General features: G+C 36.3%; 3 protein-coding genes, 1 long non-coding RNA gene and 1 pseudogene across 4 annotated transcripts; 4 read left to right on the top strand and 1 right to left on the bottom strand.

The window, feature by feature from the left end:
• The first annotated feature begins 3,281 nt into the window (after positions 1-3,281).
• LOC103323338 (uncharacterized) lies at positions 3,282-4,506 on the top strand. The gene has a single exon (XM_008225327.3). It carries the CDS (start codon positions 3,367-3,369, stop codon positions 4,303-4,305), a length of 939 nt encoding a protein of 312 aa, XP_008223549.2. The 5' UTR covers positions 3,282-3,366; the 3' UTR covers positions 4,306-4,506.
• A 7,077-nt stretch (positions 4,507-11,583) lies between these two features.
• Positions 11,584-12,727, top strand: LOC103323337 (uncharacterized). The gene has a single exon (XM_008225326.2). It carries the CDS (start codon positions 11,650-11,652, stop codon positions 12,604-12,606), a length of 957 nt encoding a protein of 318 aa, XP_008223548.2. The 5' UTR covers positions 11,584-11,649; the 3' UTR covers positions 12,607-12,727.
• Positions 12,728-14,071: 1,344 nt separating this feature from the next.
• On the bottom strand, positions 14,072-14,655 carry LOC103323336 (uncharacterized). The gene is made up of 2 exons (XR_016124707.1): positions 14,577-14,655; positions 14,072-14,479 (listed from the first exon to the last, which is right to left on the bottom strand). It is a non-coding gene; the product is annotated as an uncharacterized LOC103323336 (long non-coding RNA).
• Positions 14,656-17,953: 3,298 nt separating this feature from the next.
• LOC148920093 (uncharacterized) lies at positions 17,954-19,277 on the top strand (annotated as a pseudogene).
• Positions 19,278-20,765: 1,488 nt separating this feature from the next.
• LOC103323414 (uncharacterized) lies at positions 20,766-21,488 on the top strand. The gene has a single exon (XM_008225411.3). The coding sequence runs from the start codon at positions 20,766-20,768 to the stop codon at positions 21,486-21,488; it is 723 nt and encodes a 240-aa protein (XP_008223633.3).
• The last annotated feature ends 691 nt before the right edge of the window (positions 21,489-22,179 follow it).

The raw sequence follows: 22,179 nt of genomic DNA, 5'->3' as shown, positions 1-22,179 counted from the left end.
AATTGGAGAAGAAGCAATTCTAGTTGATCGTGGAGAAATAATGAAGCGGCTTGGCTAGCTTCTGCGATCTTTCTTCCTGTGATAATCACCAAAGCATCAACACCCACTTGAATTTCAAGTAAAACCGACTTCAAATCAGAATTCTCAAGGCTCGGACTTAAGAAATAAGTCATTGACGAGATTTTCTCGTTACAAATTTAGTTCAGCAGAAACCAAGATAGGTAGAGCTTGAGTTCTCTCCAAAATGGAAAACCTCAACAAATTTCACGGTCGCAGTCTCTAGCTCACCGAGCGTCCTCAAGAACGACCATACGCCATTTCAAATGAAGAAGCCGCGATTCGCCCACTCAAAAGCTTCACAAAAGCTTAAGGTACATTAAAGCTCTGCAGAATCAACCTTTGGTATCAATTTGTAGTTGAAAACCGGGCGTCGAGTTGTCAACGGTCGATCCGGCCAGGCATTTCCGTCCGACCCATAATGAGCCTCCCATCCAGGCAGAAATAGAGATCCAACTATCTTTTTATCTTTTTAGCATTGGCATTTATTTTTATAGTTTTGTAAAAGGCAGTTCCGCCTGAAAACAGTTTAAATTCCATCAACCATTCTGGCCAGAACAACCTCTTTATACTGAGATAAATTGTTAAAGTCCTCACCAGTCTGAGGCAAGAAAAGAACTTACTTGGGAGATATTCCTCACCCAAATTCACAATCGTTTGTTTGCAGAAATCAGTAACTTGGGGCGCAAGTTATCCATTCCAAACTAAGTCTGCTAGAATTTTTATTACTAGCGTGGCACGCTCGCACACCAAAGAAAGCTGACTTGTTGACCAGTCTATGGTTCTCAAGGCAGTGGGGAACTTTGCCCTTCCATTATAGGAGTAAACCAAAACGGGTGAACAGTAACATGAATTTTGTGCATTTAATTTATATAGAAAATAGATTATAGTCAATTAGGCTTAGACGTAAAAGTCTTATTTATTTTAATTATGGATAATATTAGTGTTGTTTAAATTGTAAGGCTATTTGGTTATTATTATTATTTTTTCGGATGTTTTAGCCTTTTAACATTGCCCCTTCCCTGAAAAATTCCTAGATCCACCACTGTCTGTGACGACCAGTCAGTTGCAACCATGCTAAATCAGATTTTCTATTGCTCAAATGGAATTAAGTTCTTCATGAATGTTGTTCCTACTTATGTGGAGAACAACATGTCCGAAATTGGCAGCAATTGGATCAATCTAGCATTCCAAGTTTATTATGCATCAAGGCATGTTAAAAGAAGAAAGTTAGTAGCTGCTAATCAAGTTTCACTTCATCAATGGAGGGACTTCATCACAAGTGAGTTGATTTAAAGAAGAATAAAAATATGATGGAGTGGATGGAAACCTTTCAATATTCTTTGTGATGAAGAATTTTAAAATAAAGCCAAAGCTCAACATACACGTGAAAAAGTTGAAAAAAGAGAAGAAATAATGCAAGTGGACTTAAATAATGAATAAATAAAGAAGTAGATATGGTGGTTATTATCTCTCCATTTCTTTTTTCTTTTAGTTAGCTACTTTTGGATGTCACTCACCAATCAAAGGCAAGTGAACTAATACTTTGGATTTCTTTAAGTCTAAGAGCATGTCCACCCCAAAAGGCTAAGGTTAAGGCAAAGGCAAGGCAAGAGCTGCTACTATTCACGTGAATAGTGGCAGCCTTACCTTTTTTGGTTCCACCCCAAAAGGCTAGGGCAAGGGCAAGAAAAAAAAGAAAAGAATATGCAACAAAATATAAACTTGTTATGTATCTATAGGGAAAGTGAACAAAATTGTTATGTATTTATAGGGAAAACATCCATAAATTTTTGGTATTTTTTTATTTAAAAAAACTTTGAATTTTTTTTTTTTTTTTTTTTTGCTCGACATCAGCGCCTTCAGTTGAAGCCAGGCAGGATCAGCCTTTGGGCTTGTCCGGGCTGCTGGTTGCGCTAGAGGTCCAAACCCTTCAAAAGGGGCCTCTTGCCCTGGCAAAAGGCCTTGTGCTGGAGGTGCTCTAATAGTGACTACTTCTGTCATTTATAATCAAAGCCTCTTGGCTGTCACTCACCAATCACTGACAAGTGGACTAATACTTTGGATTTCTTTAAGTCTATTAGTGACAACTTCTATCATTTCTCATCAAAGCCTCTTATCAACTTTTTTGGGTTTCCTTGTATTTTCAGTAACCCACTCACCAAAATCAATGGCAAGTGGATACTTCAAATTGGCTACTGGTCTCAACACTTAACCGGCCTCATTCTCTGTAAATTGAGGGAGAAATCATCAGCAAATGAAGGACAACTCAACCAACACAAACCAGACTCAACGTTTATAAACCCATCTTAAAAGCTTGAAACAGCCTTCATTTTTCATTCTTTGAATTCCCAGAGGAAATTTCGTTATTTTGCTATGCCAACTCTTGGTATGATTTTTTTTTTTTTGGTACAACATTGAATAGAGAAATCTTCAATCTTCATTTTAATTTCATATATCCAGGTCTGAATAGAGAAATCTTCCGGCTGTGTTGCTTTCAAGTTGTCTGAATAGAGAAATATTCCGATAAACTTCTGCCATTTTCATTACCGTTCTATTTCAGCTTCTTTTAGTTACCATTTTCGCACTAGATGAATATTGAAGTCCTCTTAATTGAAGCATAGAAAAGAACTTGTATTTAGGCAGTTCCCCGCTCAATACACAATCGATTGATTAAAGTCAATATCGGTGCGCATTTTCCAATCTTACCATTTTCAGTTTGTTGGAGTTTTTCACTACCAATAGTGACACGCATTCGCAATCGCAACAAGCAAACTCCACGGCCAAACTCCAAGCACATGGCCGGCAGGTCCTTTTCGGGGTAAACACAAACATTGAATCACCAGGAAACATAGACCACCCTGTTATCATGTTGGACTAGTTCGGCCAGGTTCATGAGTTTCTCGAGTCTTATGCCCGCCCTACTTCGCACTTCCGAATATTCCAATTTTACTTCATTACTTTAAAGTGAGGGCCGCCCTGGATAGAGATTAGAAACTAAAAGGTTTTTAAAATATTACTCTTTAATTTTAACGGAAGATTAAACGGAGCTTACCTTGGGATGCCCTTGATAATCGAATTTGAAGGATGGTGATCAGAATGAGGAATTTGGATTCATTCATGATAAAACGTCATTATCCTAAGTAGATGTATATATAAATTATCGGAACAGAACAATGTTGTAAACAAGGGTCGAAAAGGGCGTTTCCGTAAATTCGGCAACTGCACAAGGAACACTCGATAACTTTCCTTAAAACTACTCACAAACTTCAAAGGGCAGTCAGTGAGAAAGTCGCCCGTCGAGAGAGAATGTCGGAAAGAGACGGCTTCTTCTCTCACGATCAACAATCAACTGCTCTCAAAACCCTGCTCGATTCCCTCAAGATTTTCCTGAGAAACAAACAAACCTTCATTTCCATTTTTGCCCTCACGACCCTCCCACTCTCCTTCCTCCTCTTCTCCCTCTCCCTCTCCTCCCATCCGCTCAAGTCCCACATTTTTCACCTCGAGTCCCTTGCCCGCCTCGCCCCGACCCGATTCGAGGCCCGCCAAGTCTGGAAGGAATCCCGCGATGACGCCGTTTATCTCCTCCGCATCAAGGCCATCTTCTTCCTCCCCAGCTACGCTCTCTCCCTCCTCGCCTCCGTCACCGCCGTCACCGCCACGTCATCGTCTTTCCATGGAAAACGCCCTGATCTCCGTTCCGCCCTTAACGCCGTTAAGCTCACCTGGAGGAGACCTCTGGTCACCTCCATCTGCATCTACGCGCTCTCGATCGCGTACGCTTTCGTGCCTTGGACTCTGTCGATTGTATTCAACTCGTCGTGGTCCAGATTCTTCATCCTCGTTCTCGGGTCGGGTCTCGAGATTTACCTGATGGCGGTTCTGGGCCTCGGGCTCGTCGCGTCGATTTTGGAAGAGAGGTTCGCGTGGGATGCGATCCGGGTCGGGTGGGCGTTGATGGCGGGTAAGAGGTTGTGCGGGTGGGCGTTGTCGGGTTTGTTCGTGTTCTTAACCTGGTTGGTGGCGAGGAAGCTGGAGGAAGTGATGGACGGCCAGGATTTGATGGAGGGATCATCGACGGGGACGCTGACGAGGGTGGTGGTGGGCATAGAGGATAAATTGGGTTGGGTAATTTTGTATGGATTAGTGGTGCTCTGGGGTTACGTAGTTACCACAGTTTTTTACTGCGAGTGTAGGAAACGCCACGTAATTGGTGGTGGTGAAAATGAGAACGTCACGGTTTGAATTTTGTACTTATATTTTTAGATTTTTTTTACTTCTTTGAGAAATACATAGTTCTTTTATTTTTATTTTTTTTATTTTTTATTTTAATTTGTAATAAGAATTGAAAGGGGGCAACCTTTTGTAAATTTGTATTCTTCGTCAAGTTGAAGAAGCAGATTAGATTGATTACCAAGTTAATGACATTTTAATTATTTTCCTTGATATTTTGCAATTGATTACCAAGTTAGTGACATTTTAATTATTTTCTTTGAAATATTTTGCATTTAATATAAATGCTGTCCCATATTCATTGTAATTCTTTTTCGACTTAATCATTTCTATCATTGGTGGTGGCGGAGCTAGAAATTTAATTTAATTTAGAAGTGATAGGCTTTTATGATAATTAATAGACCAACAAAAAAATATCATGTATGAATGAAAATTCTACTTCAACAAAATTTAATTTAGAGGTGATAGGCTTTTACGATAATTACTCTTACTTGGTTTAAGGAACCACCGCATTTTCTTGATGATAAATTGTTTGAGGAATATAACAAGTAGGTCTTTATAAGCATGTGACTAGGGAGATGAGGGGCGCTTTATCAATAGCAAGGTTCCCACTCCTACTTACAGTTGAGAGAGTTAGTTATTTAGTTATGTACAACAACCGAACCCTTATCTGTAGATTATGACATAGCTCATTTTTATAAATAAAAAATTGTTATTTCCCCTCTTAATCAATAAAACAATATAACCTTTTCTTAAAATTTTATAAATAAAATAATAATATTATTATTATTATTATTATTATTTTAAAATAAAAAAAAAGATGCTCTAATGAAACTATTCAGGTAAGGTTGTTGAAAGACAAGTCAAAAGATTATTATTGCTGAAAATTATTTTCTTTTATTTGCATGGAGGATTGAAAACTATGGAAATACTATATTGTAGTTATCTCCCAACTTCTAAATTATGCGACATTTATTTATTTATTTAATCTCAACCTCAACTTGGTCTTTCTTATCTTCGGTGGAGGTGGATTCTTTTCTAGAAGATGTAATTAAAAGCATTATAGTCAAGTGGTACCCGCGGAAGTCTTCTTTGCCTCACACTCGCGGAAGTTGGGTAGTACCTTCGTCTATGGAATCTGACTTAGTCCTGGCCTAGCCTGCATCGATTCTTTTTGTTTTTCTCCTTCAAGCTCTCCACCAATCACTTTCTCATCAATCTCATTGGTCCTTCTCTCTATGCCACCACTGTAGGAAAGTTATTGTTCTATACAATATGATGGAGAGTGTTAGCATTTGCTAGGGATGAGTGCCCGACGAAATCTCAACCATTAATCATTGTGACTCTCGAATTGGAGTAAACAATGATTAACCGTCAAGATTGCATTGCATCACACGTTTATTTGCGACTCGCAGTTATACTCTTCAATATAACTCTTAGAGTTAACAATCATCAATAGTCAATATTACATTAAGCGTTATTTGCGACTGACACTAACACTCCTTTTAATATTATTGGAACTTTGTTCGACTCCAATAACCTTTTTAATTCCTTCTTCAACGGCCTAAGGCCAATGCTCATGTCTCACTACATGACTAGTTCGATTCTGTTACCTTGGCTCCTCGGAAGCTGAAGCTGAATAAAGAAAAAGAGGAAATGATATGGGACCACAATATAATATACAAAAAAGGGCTTTTTGTATAAGAAAAAACGTTATATTATGTGAATTACATTTTTTGGGTTTGCCTTTTGTCTCGTTATTTTTGTTTGCCTTCTGGACGACGTTATTCTTGTTGATTAGCCTTAGTTGTTAACTTGTTAGCAATTGTTCAGGCTCAAAAGGAAAACAAAAAACAAATACTTTGTAAAGGTCACCCATCTCTGTCGTTAATCTATAGTTTATATTTTATTCGCTCAATTATCTCCAATGATACTTGTAACGGTTAGATTAAGTGATGAGATTAGGAGAGAGAATATGACTTATGGCAACAAAAAAAAGGGGAGAAAAATTTGCTACATAGCATAGACCTAATGACCTATCTCTTTCCACAGCACATTTAGGGCCCATTTGATAACTATTTATTTCAGTTTTCAATTTTCAATTTTAGTTTATAGTTTTCAATTTTCATTTTTAAAAAATTGAAAACTATTTAAAAATTGTTTGGTAACTTATTTCAGTTTTATGTGTTATGTGAAACTTGGAAATGAAATTTTTACAGGGCCAAGTTGTATCACTTAGTTATATGAAAAGTTGTACTCTTCATAATTCAAGTGTTGTGTCTATATATATATATAGTTGAAGAATCTGAGTCCCATGTCGGATTTTTGACTAAATAAAATATAACATATAATGAATGCTTCTACTATTAATATCACCGCGAGACCTTTTGTGACAAACTTATTGGGCTTTGTTAGTGGTTAAGTTGAGGACAATATCGGTGTTGTTAGTAGTGGACCGCTGAACCGTCTCTAAAATTTAAAATATATCTCTTTGTTCTTGTTTTTTAGACAGTTATATATCTCTTGGAATTAATTCAAGAGTTGTGTGTTGTGTAGAAGTTCAATTCTAGTTCTAAACAACTAGTGTACTGGGGCTATGCTGTTGTATCAATGCTTAGACAATAAGTTGTTAATATTGTTGAAGAATACATAAAGTCTCACATCGAATACTTAATAAAATAGGAAGTTCTATATAACAAATGGCTCCACTCCTAATAACATCGAGGTTTTGAGTATAAAACTGTCACTCCCCGGACTCGGGGGTCGGTGAAAACCCCAAGCCCGATGTGTGAGAAAGTAAAATAAAATAAACATAAGCCGAAACATGGTTTAAAATAACTTCTCTTATAAAAATAGATCCAAAATCTTACAACCTTACAATAAATAAATAAATAAAGCTCTATCACTCTCATCTAATTCAGCCTCAACCGGTTTAGTCCTTATCTTGCCCACTAATTCATTTGAAAATTAAACAGGGTGAGGGATAAGCAACCCGTCAATGAGTAGATTATGTAATATGTCAGTCAAGTGATGCTGTTTTACACACTCTAGAAAATATCATGAAAAGATGTACATCGGTCCAAATCATATCACATCGTCCCTTCTATTACTCACTTCACTTAAATATCTACCAAAATATACTAAGATTGACCTCAACGTGCACACTGCCATGCAAATAATATGGGTTCTTATATATATGTGTGTGTGTGTGTGTGTGTGTGTGTGTGTGTGTGTGTGTGTGTGTGTGTGTGAGAGAGAGAGAGAGAGAGAGAGAGAGAGAGAGAACTAATAGTAAAAATTGCACATATATATATATTATATATATCATGAATATAACAATATATAATATAAATTAAATGAAAAAACATTAAATCTTCAAACTATATAATTTTATAAATATGGGTTCACAATCTACCCTCCTTAAAAAAAATTTCGTCCTCGAAATTTACTAAAACTTAATCAAGAAAATCTATTCCTAAAGATCTTTGTTATTAATTTCTTTAAATTCAAACCTATATCCTCACACTAAACTTCTACCACAGTTCCCAAGATTGTCTAATCTCTATCCTCTAATACCATTCTGTCATGCCCTGGACCTGGGGGTCATGAAAACCCCGAGCCCGATGCGTGAGAAAGTAAAATAAAATAAGAAGAAACCGAAACATGGTTTAAAATAAACTTCTCTTATAAAAATAGATCCAAAATCTTACAACTTTACAATAAATAAATAAAACTATATCACTCTCATCTAATTCAGCCTCAACCGGTTTAGTCCTTGTCTTGCCCACTAATTCTTTGAAAAATTAAACAGGATGAGGGATGAGCAATCACCGCTCTATGAGTAGATTATGTAATATGACAGTCAAGCAATGCGGTTTTACACACTCTAGAAAATATCATGAAAAGATACACCAGTCTTGATCATATCACATCGTCCCTTCATATCTTCCGTTATCCTTCATAGCATGTAACCAACCACGTAACCCCTACTGGCCTCACTGTCTTATGTCCCCATGTGGTACATCTATCCCTCGGATACCCCAACATTGAAGTTCTCATGTTCCATGAATAATACATACTTCACAAAGATTGCACCAAATTAGACATGATTGACTTGAAATGGAGAGATATTTGTAAATAGAACAAATACACGATACTTCATGGTTTTCATATTTTATCACAAAATAAGAATTTTTAGAACAAATTACATAAACCACTCACCTCGATAATGAGAGCCCTTAAAATAAATTGGCAAGACAATCCATCTACCTATCTTCATGTACTATACCATCCAAACCAAACTCCAAGAGTTTCATCACCACTCTCTCTTTCTTTCTCTCTTACTCTCTCTCATTTCTCATGCAAACTATGCATGCCTTTCTCTAGATGTAGTAAACCATTTGTAAACATAGACTCCTATTTATAGTAGTAGAAGTAGGCAACAAGAAATCCCTCATTGGTTAATACTCTTGGTGGCAACAATATAGGATAACAACAACTTGAGGTTATCTTTAATCTTTGCATGTCCCGCCACCTAGCAAGAATGGTGGCACCATCTCTAGCTACAATACTCTTAATCCAACACCTCATGCTAATGAGTCCACCTCAAACTTCTTACCAAATATATCTTTTAAGCCTTAACTCCTAAGTTTTCAATAAAATATATTATAATTCATGATAAGATAGGTTTATTCAAATCTATTACTCACTTAAATATTTACCAAAATATACTAAGATTAACCTCAATGTGCACACTGCCATGCAAATAATATGAGTTCTTATATATATATATATATATATGTGTGTGTGTGTGTGTGTGTGTGTGAAAACTAATAGTAAAAATTGTACATATATATATTTATATATATATAATTAATATAACAATATATATAATATATAAATAAAATGGCAAAATATTAAATCTTCAAACTATATAATTTTATAAATACGGGGTTTCACAAAAACCCCACACCTGCTAAACATGTGGTTAAGTTGCTGACAATATCGATGTTGCTAGTAGTGGACCAAGAGTTTATCCATATGGGAGCAAATATTCTATATTCACTGCATTACTTCATTTTCTCCAACATGTGGGAGCAAATATTCCGGTCTCCAATGACAATGCGCCACGTGGATAAGAAGAATATCCCCTAGGTTAATTAATTGAGCCCATTTATTTGGTCAATTAATTAATACTAAAAATAAGAATAATATCTTAAATAAGGGATATTATCTTTATTTAATAAGATAATATCACCAATTTAGATATTATCCCAATTTGGAGATATCATCATCAAATTAGGAGATTTGATTGGGATGAACTCAATCTCTACAATTTGGGGAAAGATAATACATGGCTTCATTCAACACTCAAGGTAATCCAATTTCTACCCGAGAAACCCTACACACACACACACACACACACTCTCTCTCTCTCTCTCTCTCTCTCTCTCTCTCTTCATTTTTGTCTCTTCATGCGGCTCACCACCACACACTCATGCCACCCGGTTCTCACCATGAGAAAACTTCTTACTTTTTTAGCTAACTTAGGTATCGATGAGCCTTTGGCCAACACCTCCGGGTGTGGTCTATTTACTCTAGTCATTTTTACAGGAATCGAGAAAGAGAGAGAATGAAATTCAAAGGTTGAAGGATCTTCAAGTGAATATTCTCCCACAATAATATTTTCACAAACACAACATAATAATGAAGAAAAATGTGCATTGAGAGAAATAGGGACAAGGCAAAAAGGAGAAAGAGTGGCCAAGGGCAAGGGAATTGGGAGTCAAACATAGTGGAAGTGAGAGCAATTTGATAGAAATTGAAATGTGTAAGTCCTTGAAGTGCTCCGAATTGAAAACTAAAAGGATAAAATTGACAAAAATCTTTAAACTATGGGGACAAAAATGATAAACCATCAAACTACAAGAACAAGAAATGACTTTCTTTTTTCCTAAGCCTTTTAATCTCTTTGCATTTCATTTGTTGGTCTTCTGACTTGTATGCTGAACTGAACGACTTGTTTCGTGATTATTTTTGTGGTAGTGGTTTGGGTGTTGCAGCACAGATAACATTAAAATACCCAAGTCAAGGTCAAGCTCCGTGAGCATGCATGATTCTATCAACGCGTAATGGACGCAGAGAGACAGAGAGGAGGAAGGGTGGAAAAAGGAGGATATATATTTTTAAACAAACAAAACCACAGATATTTAAGTGCGTGGTTGATATGAAAAGGTTTGACTTGTGCAATAGATGCCTTGTACTTCCGACAAATTTTTTTTTAAAAAAGTGTACATCCGTGGAAGACTTTTGAGGGAGAGCAAGTCTCCTCCAGAATATATGACATAGAAGTAGACCGAGAGCAAAAGAAGCTCCTCTCTGTTTCATGTTCAGTTTTTTATTCCTCTGCATTCCATTGTTCAATCTTAATGCTTGATAAATTGTGCAGCTAAAGTTTGTGAGTGTGCATAGGTTGAAATCAATATTCCAACAATTTTATGCTGCACGATCTGCTGGACGGCTAAAATTGAAGTCCGCATCAAATTGGGAGAAAAACGACGTACATACATGATAGTAATGCATTGTCTGCAGTATAAGTAAAAAATTTCGGATAAAAATAATCTTGTCAGTTGCATACGTTCCTACAAAGTTCCAACGTCTCTAGCAATTAGAGTGCACAAGCCCATCTAAATATGTACATTGAAGACAACACGTAGTGGGGTTTCAATGTGCAAAAGGTTCGGGAGAGAAACCTATTTCTTCTACAAGAACGACTCACCTACCATCGCCCAATACACATATATTGATTTCTCTTGTGTTTGGTATCATAAGTCTGCTGTAAAAAATATGGTTTTTCTCTTTCCGTAAAGCCAAATACAAAAATCTTTATATTATAAATAACATCTTAAGTTTACATTAGGTCATATTTACTTTTCTATATATGTAGCTGGTTAAATCTTGAATTGGCTTGTCCTTCTCACTGTTCTCATTTTTATCCCATTCAAACTAATCTCTAGCAGGTCAAATGTGGATTTCTCAAGTCAAATGGGACAACGTAAGAAACACATATAATGAATTAATTGCCGGCCGGGCCGGGTCTATTCTTCTACTGAGCATTTGCGCGTGGACTGGCTGTGTCAAATTTTCTTGGATTTTAACGTATAGCTTACAGGAAAAGAAGAATAGTCAACGTTTGGCTCCTTCGTGCTGACAGGCCCAAATGTGTGGAGTTTTCAATGGAATGGAGAAGACAAAGTCAGAAAATCATAATATAAATAGGCTATGCCTTTGTGCTCCTTTACAACGAAAGAAAATATTAAAAGCTTTGAAGAACATCAAATTTTATCTTTCTTCTTCATGATGGGGTATTTTATGCTTTTGGAATTGGTGGGAACTTTGATGGAATCGCAGAAACTTTTCTTCAGAAATGTTAAGCTCATGTCTTGCATCTTCCTGCTCATAATTTCTACTAGCTCTATCCTCTTTTTGAGTAATATGCTGTCCATTAAACCATCAATTCATGATTTTACCCTCAAGGCAAACCTTCTAGCTATGAACATCGGCACCCCTGAATTCGCAAACCTTCTGAATACTATGAAAGGCGACCTCCGATTATTTGTTGCACTAGAGTGGATTTTTGTTTTCGTATTCTGTTTTTTCTCTTTGTTCTTTGCAACAGCTTCAATCTTAGCATCGGCAGTAACATATTGTGGAAAAGAGATGTCTATCAAGGAACTTCTATCAAGGGCCGTGAAATCATTGAAAAGACCGTTTCTTACTTGGTTTTACATAACCCTTCTTAATCTGGGCTATTGTCTATTTCTCATAACCTTTCTGTTTCCTTTGGCGGTGATTTTTGATCTTGCGTTCACTACGCCTTCTTTATTATCTATAATCATATTCCTCCTAGCTCTAGTTTTCGAAGCTTATCTAGCTGTTGTTTGGAATTTAGCACTCGTTGTTTCAGTACTCGAGGAAATGTGTGGAATTGAGGCACTTGGGAAGGCTGGACAGCTCATCAAAGGACTGAAGATGCGCGGATTTTTCCTAAATCTTTTGTTTGCTGCACTCTCTCTTCCTGTGATTTATGGTGTGCACAAGTTTGGCAAAACAGTCATGTCATCAAATGCTGCCATGATTCCATTGCTCCTCTTGAATTCGATATCCTGCCTGATCGGAATGTTTAAGCTCATGGCATACACAGTCCTCTATCACGATTGCAAGGCGACTCATGGAGAAGAACTTGAAATGCAAGGAGGCACTGAATATACTAAAGTGGCCTTTACCCCACTTGTCAGTGCAGATTTACCATGATTAAGGATGTCTGTATTTCTGATATTTTACAGTATTTTGCTTGTTTTGTAACCATATTTTCTGCAGCTCCAGCTAGTTTTTATGTATAACATAAATAAAAAAAGAGTTGAAACCATCAAAATAGTGCCTTCTCTTCACATACAGGGTTTTAAATGAGAATCTGCTGAGGCTTGGATAGAAGCATTAAATACAATCTCCAGATGAACCGTCTTGTATCAACCATGTTTTCTATATGCGATAAACTGAGAACAACAAGGTAATTAGAACAAGAGAATCCGTTCCTTCGAAATCTGATGCAATGCTTTTTTGTCTTCTGAAAACAAGTGCAGCAAAGGCTAAAACAAGAGCATCCATTTTTTTAACTTCTAAGCTGGCCATGTAGAGCCTAAAGCATGGACTTGAGGCAATTATGGCCTAAAGCTAACACCGCAGGTTTCAACCTCGATTGCGCATTGACAATTAGTCATACAAAATGGATTCACTAATTCTTCATATGAGCATTCTGTCTATTACAGAGGGGAATAAGGTATTTGTAATATTTCTTCTTTCTGTTGAAAATGGATTTGTATTGTCCTATTTTCTTGGCATAGTAAGCAACATATTAATTGAATTTTTATGGCCAACAAACTATCCATATACTGAGAAGGAAATTTTGTCGAGTACACTTTGTACAGGAGTCTTGTTTGGAGCATAAGATAGGTGACGACGACCACAAGGTTTGACAATGTCGACGGCTTTGGATTTTTTGAGTTGAAACATGAAGGCACAAAGGCTCAATTTTTTTTTGTCTTTTCTGACTGTTCAGATAGTTAACGGCAGGGAAGCTCACCTAGATGAGAGGAAAAGTACCACTTGTTATGATTTTTACCTTGGTTCAACTTTGTCTTGGATATCTAAGAACATACAACCTTAGCCTTGTCTTCATCATGGTTTATGTGATTTAAAATATGTGGTTGTTTCTTTTGCTATATTGGAGGACATATGACTGAGGAATCTGCTAGAGGCATCAAATCATCCACAAGAACAGTGACCACGGACGAAAAATCTGCAAGTAATTTCGCAAAGAAAACAGTAGAACATGAGATAAGAATCAAACATATATCTATAAAGTTTCCTTTTCTTAGGGACCATGTGAAGCAAAACTAAAACAGTTGAATTAGTGTATTGTCACACCGGTCATAGAGCAACTAGCTAACATCTCCACTAAGCCAGTTTATGAGAAATGCCTTGGCATAAAAGCGTTTTGATTTGAAAGGCCATTTTTGAAGAATAAAACAAATCGAAGCCTTTGATGATTGTGAATATATTATCATTCTTTGTTAACATTCTTCATGTAGTCCCCTATATAAAGCTGCCACACCATTCTGCTTTGCATAATTCAACCTTCTCTGTTCCTTCCTTTCATTTTGTCTTTGAGAAGTATGACAGAAGTGATTTAGTTTCTAAACTTGACGCGAACGTATAATGGAAGAAAATATTGAAGGTTTGAATTTGAAGATTACAGATCTTCTATTGCTAATGTGCTATTGGATATTGTGGGAATTGTAAGTGATGTCCAGAAACTTGTTTCCAGAAATTTTAAACTCATGCCACCAATCACGCTACTCACAACTTTTCTTAATTCTATCCTCACGATCTTTTACAAAATCTGCATCAAAGTAGCGCTCAATGATTTGTCCTCCAAGGCAAACTTACTACAAGTTAATAGTCCCAATAGTCCCACTAGCGGAGAAAAGACTTATTGACCAAGGAACTTGATCTAGGCTTCTGCTTCTGTCTTCTGTCTTTTGAAAAAGGCACAAATTTTCAGGTGTCAATTCATATTTATAATTAATTATAATAGAAGCTTGTGGTCCTCCCTTACCAAAAAGACCTGCCAAAGGAACCAATATACATGTTAGATGCCAACTGATAAAACATGATGAGCTCGGTTGATCTTTCAACATATCTTGGAAGAGGTTATTCCTCACCTCACTTTGTTGCTCTTCAGTTCCTCCAACCTTCTGCCATAAAATTAAGTTCAAGTGCCATCTAGAATGCTGAAGAAAAGCCAACTGCAACTGAAAATAATCCAGATAAATGCTTGAAACCAACAAGGTATAAAGAACAATCACCACTTAATGACACCATTACTTCATGGAAAGTTCAATGCTATAGACTTTTTTTTTTGGTGAAGAAATGCTACAGACTTTAAATCCCGAAACAAACCACAAAAATAATACATAAAGAACAAATATAACTCTGTGTTTATAACAAGGGGCCCTACTTAGAACTTTATAGCTCTGTGTACGCATATATATGCAAAGAATGCATAATTGTCAAGGCAAAGATCTTAATAGCTCAGTGAATTATACCTCATCATAGTTGATGCTTAATTACAGAACAAAAAATAATCTAGAGTTAATCCACATATTCATGATCTAACTAAAGATTTCGTCGATTAAAAGAAGAATCGAATACCTACAAATGATGCTCCAAATCGCACCTAAAAGATTAAATTGAAAAAAAAAACTGTAACAATACCTAGCATCACCCACATTCATCCCCAAATTACACCCAAACAAAAAATCTTAAAATCAATACGTAGAATCTCTGCCGTGGAGGAGAACACACTGGCTCAGCATCTAAATAAACCGATCTTCTGCAAAGAAGAGAAATTCCCTACAAAGCATAAACACATCAGCATTAAAACATTCCTCCACAGATCGTCTTCTCCATCACACCTGAATCTGACATTGCACCTAAGAGAAAATACCAAACAATCACAACACCAAGGTATATACCAAAATACGGACAGCAGGAGACGGGAGAGCATTGGTGCAAGCACCAGAGCAAGAACTGTAGCAAAGGCTCTAAATACACTCCGATAATAGCGCGGTAAAGCTTATGTAGGTTAAAAAAGGAAATGTAAGAGTGGTACCGTATTCAGATAGACACCGTTTCAAACCAAGGGCACGTGTTGTAAATATCTCAAATATGGTCATTGTTCTTTGGGAGTTTCACTAAAACACCCAAAATGGAGGTTGAAATTATAAAAAAACTCAAGCACTATTTAAAGATATAAACACACCCAAAACTCATCATTACACACACTCAAAACTCATTTATAAACACACCCAAAAAGTTGACTTTGTGGTTGATTTTGGGTGTGTTTCTATGTTTAAATAGTGCTTGGGTTTTTTTATAAATACATGTCTAGAATTGGGTTTATTTATAAATTTGTATTGTTGTTTCTATGTTTCAATAAATAACATTTAGGGGTAAAGAATATGAAATAAAACATGCTTATCAGAATGTCCTTCCAAGTACTTTAACAATAAATAAATAAATAAAAAAGAGCAAAGGATTACAATGATGAGAGAATTACCCTCTGTTTGGATGAGAGAAAATAACTCAAAATTTAGCTGAAAGTCAGAAATTTACAAGGAGAAATTGACAATTCCCTTGTTTGGCAACTTAAGCACGAAATTTAATAAAGCGTGGAAAAAATCGTGAAAATTGGGGCATTAAATTTCCGAATTTAATTTCTGACCCCAAAAAAAAAAAATACCTAGTTTAATGTCCACTAAAATATATGTCATTTCACAATTTCTATAGTGTGATTTACAAAATCCGATATACATATAAATCCAAACACTGAAATCTTCAATTGCCAGAAATTGAAATGATGGAAATTTAAATTCCGTCATTTTAGAGTTCTATGTAATTTTCAATTCCTTTATCCAAACTGAGGGGTTAGCAAAAATAGAAAAATACGCCATGCATTTTAATCCCGATAGTCTTAAATGCCAAGACAATTTAGGGGGATATGGCAGATATCCAATATCCACAAATACCAGCTATCACTTGAGAGGAGGAGCCTAAGACAATGGGGGTGTGTGTCGGTTCGAAATCAATACAATTTATCCAATCTGAATCTGATCCAATATAGATTGGCTTGTGATTTTTCAATCCAATTAGATAACAAGTTTAAATCTAATCCAGTCCGATCGAAGTGATATTGAATTGGATTGGATGATCTGTTTTGATAATAAAGAAAGACAATTACAAAATATGAAATATCTAAGCCAATGCGGGATTACCACAGTGGTTGTGGCCCTCCCCTTCCCACATGTTTGGCACCTAGGATCGAAACCCCATAGTTTCTTTCCTCTCAATGCAACCAAATAAAAAATTAAAAATTAAACATCTAACATTAGGTTGAATCTAATGAAACATATTAATAGATGTAAAATGTAAAATATAAATGAAATGCTAGAGAAAATTGTTTTGATTCTATAATATATTAAACATAACTCCATCAAATGACTTCAAAGGTTCATAAATTTTTCAATTACAAATACCTACAAGAGCAAAATAAGCATAAAATTAACTAGATTTGTTTGGATTCTCACAAGCAAATTTGTCATCCGATCTAATCATGTTGCTTTTGGAAATTAGTGATCTGTTCTGATTCGCTAAATCATCGAAACCAATTAAAATTAAATTGAATTGAATTGGATCGGTTGATTTGAACGAATTGAATTGGATCTTGCACATCCCTACTAGAAATATAAAACTACAGAGGAAAATACAGATTGATTCGTGTCCATGATTTGGGTTGGCCTACTTTTTGACCGGAACCAACTTTGTCATTAAGCCAACCTCTAGTGCCGACACTCCTACTGAAACACATGCGAGATCCAACAACGTTGTGAACGAAAATGTGAACGAGGAGGGATTTTTAAGGAGTAATGCTACACTTACCATATTTTTATCCCACATTTTTATACCACATGATGTGACATGTCCATATTTTATGTCACATCAATTAAATCAATGAAGTGTATTTTAATTAAAACAATTAGAAAAACAAATATTGGAATAAATTATAAAAAAGAAGAAAATATTAAATAATTTTAATTGATGTGGCTGTCCACCTCAGTTGCCACATAAGATGGTATAAAGATATAGTATACAAATGTGGTAAGAGTAATATTATTCTTTTCTGAGATGATGAGATGAAGATGGACCTACACAGTTTGGTTTGGACTTTGGACACTGCGAATGATATGTCAACCTGGCTTGTGAAAGAAGTGATGGAAAGGAACTCGTGGGGATAGCCCTGAATCACTCTTACACCATTTTGGGGGCAATATAATTTTTAAGACTTAAATCAAGCTTTATATATATTTTTTAGAAAATTGAATGCAAAGTGTAAGTGCGTTAAATTTGAATTTGATAGTTTATGTGTTTATGTGACAATTTAACATCTGGTTTAGAGATGCTCTAAGGATTTTAATCATGTCGTATTTATGGCAAAAATGCCGCATTTACTTTTTTATCTATAGGCTTGTCCCTCTCACTATTTTGATTTTTATCCCATTCAAACTGGTCTCTGGCAGGTCTCGGATTTGAACGAGCTTACAGGAAAGCAAGAATAGTCCCTACGCAATAAACAGATTGTTGAGTGTGGAATGTTTGGTTCCTTCGTGCATAAGGCAAATTTTTTCCTACTTTCTTTGTAAATGTAGTAGGAACAGAATTGACCCAAGCCACAGTATAAGTAGACTATGCTTTGTGCTCTTTTGCAATGCAAGAGAAGAAGCTTTGAAGAATACCAATCTTTTTCCTTTCTTTTTTTTTCATAATGGAGTCTTTTATGCTTTTGGAACTTTTGGGAACTCTATGGGAAGCCCAGAAATTTTTCTTCCGAAATGTGAAGCTCATGTTCTCCATCTTCCTACTCATAATTTCTCTTAGCTCTATTCTCTTCATGAGTAATATGTTCTCCATCAAACAACTAATCACTGATTTTGCCCACGAGACAAGCCTCGTACCAGCTATGGATGCGGGTACCCCTGAATTCGCAAACCTTCTGAATACTTTGAAAGACCACCTCCGGTTATATGCTAGACTAGAATGGATTGTCATTTTCACATTCTGTTTTGCCTGGTTGTTTTGCAACAGCTTCAATCTCAGCATCAGCAGTAACATATTGTGGAAAAGACTTGTCTATCAAGGAACTTTAATCAACGGCTGTGAAATCATTAAAAAGGCTATTTCTTACTTGGTTTTACATAACCCTGCTTCATCTGGGCTATTGTCTATTTTTTACAGCATTTCTAGTTCCTTCCTTGCTGATTTTCAATCTTACATTCACTATGGTTGCTTTCTCTATAACCGTATTCCTTCTAGCTCTAGTTTTCCAAGCTTATCTAGCTGTTGTTTGGAACTTAGCACTTGTTGTTTCAGTACTCGAAGAAAGATGTGGGATCAAGGTACTTGGGAAGGCTGAACAGCTTATCAAAGGATCAAAGCGACGAGGATTTTCCCTAAATATTTTGTTTGGAGCACTCTCTCTTTCTGTGTTCTGTGGTGTCCTTATGTCAGAAAATGCAGCCATGATTCCATTGCTCCTCTTGAATTCCATGTACTGCCTGATCGAGATGTTTAAGCTAACGACATACACAGTCCTCTATCATGAGTGCAAGGAGACTCATGGAGAAGAGCTTGAAATGCAAGAAGGCACTAAATATACTAAAGTGGCTTTTACCCCACTTATCAGTGCAGATGCAACATGATGAAGGATGTCTGTATTTCTAATATTTTAAAGTTCTTGCTTGTATTGTAATCGTATTTTCTGCAGCTCCAGCTAATTTATATATATAATAGTTAATAATTTTATTGCCTGCTAAATTCTAATAATTTACATATACAACATCTGTTATTTAGGCCTGAAACACTTTGGGGTACAAGGATAGGAATAAGTCTCCTTGGTGCTATATTGGCAAGTAAAAAATGAGTTGAAACAGCCAAAATAGCCTTCTCATCAGGCTCTTGAATGGAAGTAGTCAGTCCAGTAATTGCAATCCTTAGCATGGTTGAAGTTTTTTTCCTTATTAATTGTACCCTGCAACTTTGTTCTAACAGATGAACCTTGATGTATCAACCGTGACGGTACAAACCTATCATGAATCAACGGTGCATTTTACATACGATAAACCATGAAGCAAGGTAATTAGAACAAGAGAATATGTTCCTTTGAAATCTGATGCAATACTTTTTTGTCTTCTTAAAACAAGAGCAGCAAGGTTAAAAACAATAGCATCCATTTCTTTTGAACGTCTAAGCTGGCCTTGTATGGATTACAGGCTTGTACGGACAATTACCTCCAACAAAATGGATTCACATTCTGTCTACCTGCGGAAGAGGGTAATTTGGGTGAATTTCTAATAATTCATCTTTATGTTGATGATCTGCTACAAAAGGAAATAGTGAAGAACTGTTTGCATAATTCAAGCAACCAGATTTCGATATGGCTGAAAATTGACTGGTATTGTCCTATTAGAAATGCATGAAAGAGACCTTCGGAAACATCAAGATGATCAAGATCATGGACAATAGTTTAATATTGTCAACACCCCTGTTTGCTCTGCGCAACAAACAAATCTGTAGAACATGACATAAGAATCAAACATATATATATCGACACAAAGTTTCCTCTTTTCAGGGACCATGTGAAGCAAAATTAAAACGGTTGTCAAGCCATAGAGCAAGTGGCTAACATCTCCGCTAAGCCAATTTAAAAGAAATGCTTCGGCATAAAACCATTTTCATTTGAGGGGCAACGTTCGAAAGATAAAAACAAATCAAAAGCTTTGATGATTGTGACATGTATTATTATTATTTTTCACACAGTTGTACATTGTTTTCACTATCCCCTAGTATTCACCACCATTTTATTAATTTCCTTCTTCATTACTCTCTCCTATATAAAGCTGCCAAATCATTCTGTTGTGCATCAAGTTCTGGAAATTAAATCTTCTCTGCTCCTTCCTTTTCAATGTTTCTTTGAGAGTGTGATAGAAGCGAGGGTTAGTTTTCAAACTTGACACAAACCTACAATGGTAGGAAATATTGGTTTGAAGAATATACATCTTCCATTCCTAATGGGGTTTCATATGCTTCTGGATTTTCTGAGAATGGTAAGGGACGTCTCGAAACTTTTTCCCAAAAATTTGAAGCTCATGTCTTCCGTCACACTGCTTGTAATTTTTCTTGATTCTATCCTCATGGTTTTTTTTAAAATCTGCATCAAAGTACTTTCCACCAAAGCAAAGAGTCTACAAGTTAATAATACCACCACTAGCGCCGAATTGACCAACCTTCTGTTTACTATGACAGATAACCTCCGGTTTTATGCTGGACTAGCGTTTATTTTCTTTTGTGCGTTCTCTTTTATCTCGTTATTCTTCGTAACAGCTTCAATCATAGGATCTGCAGTAACATACTGCAGAAAAGACTTATCTACCGGGGAACTTCTATTACGGGCAGTGAAATCGATGAAGAGAACGGTTGTCAGTTGGTTATACATAAAGCTGCTTGATCTAGGCTATTGTCTTCTAGTAGCACTTCTGCTTCTTTTACTAGTGCTGATTTTCAATATTACATTCACTATACTGGCTTTCTCTATGATCTTATTGGTTGTAGCTCTATTTTTCCGAACTTATCTTGATGTTGTCTGGAGTTTAGCCCTCGTTGTTTCGGTACTGGAAGACATATGTGGCATTGAGGCTCTTGGAAAAGCTGCACGCCTTGTCAAGGGATCAAAGCTACGTGGGTTTTTTCTGAATCTTTTTGTAGCATTCTCTATGTCTATGTTCAATGGTTTGGTGACGATTGGGACTGTAGCCTTTCCAGAGAATGCAAGAATGGTTCCAACTCTCTTCTCATATTCTATAGCCTGCCTGATCACCATGTTTTTATGCATGTCATACACAGTCCTTTACTATGAGTGCAAGAAGACTCATGGAGAAGAGGTTGAAAGGAAACCAAGCACGGAATATACTAAAGTGGCCTTTACCGAGTCCACTCCACTTCTCAGTGCAGATGCACCATGATGAAGGGATGTCTGTTTTTCAATATTTTACCGTCTTTACTTGTATCGTACCCACATAATTCCCTTGAAGGAAAATATTTCCAATAATAATCAAATGGTGAAATGATTTCAGATTTGACTAATTTTTTTGTAATTGTGATTTTTGAATGATGACTTCAAAGTTCAATGGTTCGGATCATATGATAACATTATAGAGTGGGCCAAACAAGCGGTTAGCGTCATATTAACTTACTAACCGGCTAGCGCTTAAAGGTTCTCGTATATATATAGTAAGTAATTTCAGATATATACCATATATATGTTGTTTAGGCCTGTAAAAGTTTTAGATGCAACCTAGCTCCAATTGGCACTCATTGGTGACTAGAGTAAAGGCATGAGAATATACGTTGAGGCTTGACGAAGTACTCTCTGCAACTCTTGTATATGATGAACTATCATGTACCATGCCGATACAAACATATAATTCAATTAACCTTTGTGGACGGCGAAGGGTTTTTGCAACATTGAAAGTGAAAACTAATGTTATGGGATATTTTACCGTCATACCTGATGTTCCATCACGTGTGATGCATCATGGCTGTCTAGCCCTCCCTCTGTAGTCTGACTTTCCATCACCTGTCGAAATCGACTTCGAGTTTATATCTGGATGTTCGCACTTTTAACCGGGTAAAAGCAACGGTAGTTGACACAGT

This window comes from Prunus mume, linkage group LG2, assembly GCF_029339155.1.
Source record: "Prunus mume cultivar Tortuosa linkage group LG2, ASM2933915v1, whole genome shotgun sequence".
Taxonomy (NCBI): Eukaryota; Viridiplantae; Streptophyta; class Magnoliopsida; order Rosales; family Rosaceae; genus Prunus; species Prunus mume.
Note: the sequence above shows the minus strand (reverse complement) of the source record. Positions and strands in the feature narration are given on the sequence as shown.

Excerpts from the sequence above, each read along its gene's own strand:
- LOC103323338 (XM_008225327.3), top strand. The coding sequence starts at position 3,367 with ATGTCGGAAAGAGACGGCTTCTTCTCTCACGATCAACAATCAACTGCT.
- LOC103323414 (XM_008225411.3), top strand. The coding sequence starts at position 20,766 with ATGACAGATAACCTCCGGTTTTATGCTGGACTAGCGTTTATTTTCTTT.
- LOC103323337 (XM_008225326.2), top strand. The coding sequence starts at position 11,650 with ATGATGGGGTATTTTATGCTTTTGGAATTGGTGGGAACTTTGATGGAA.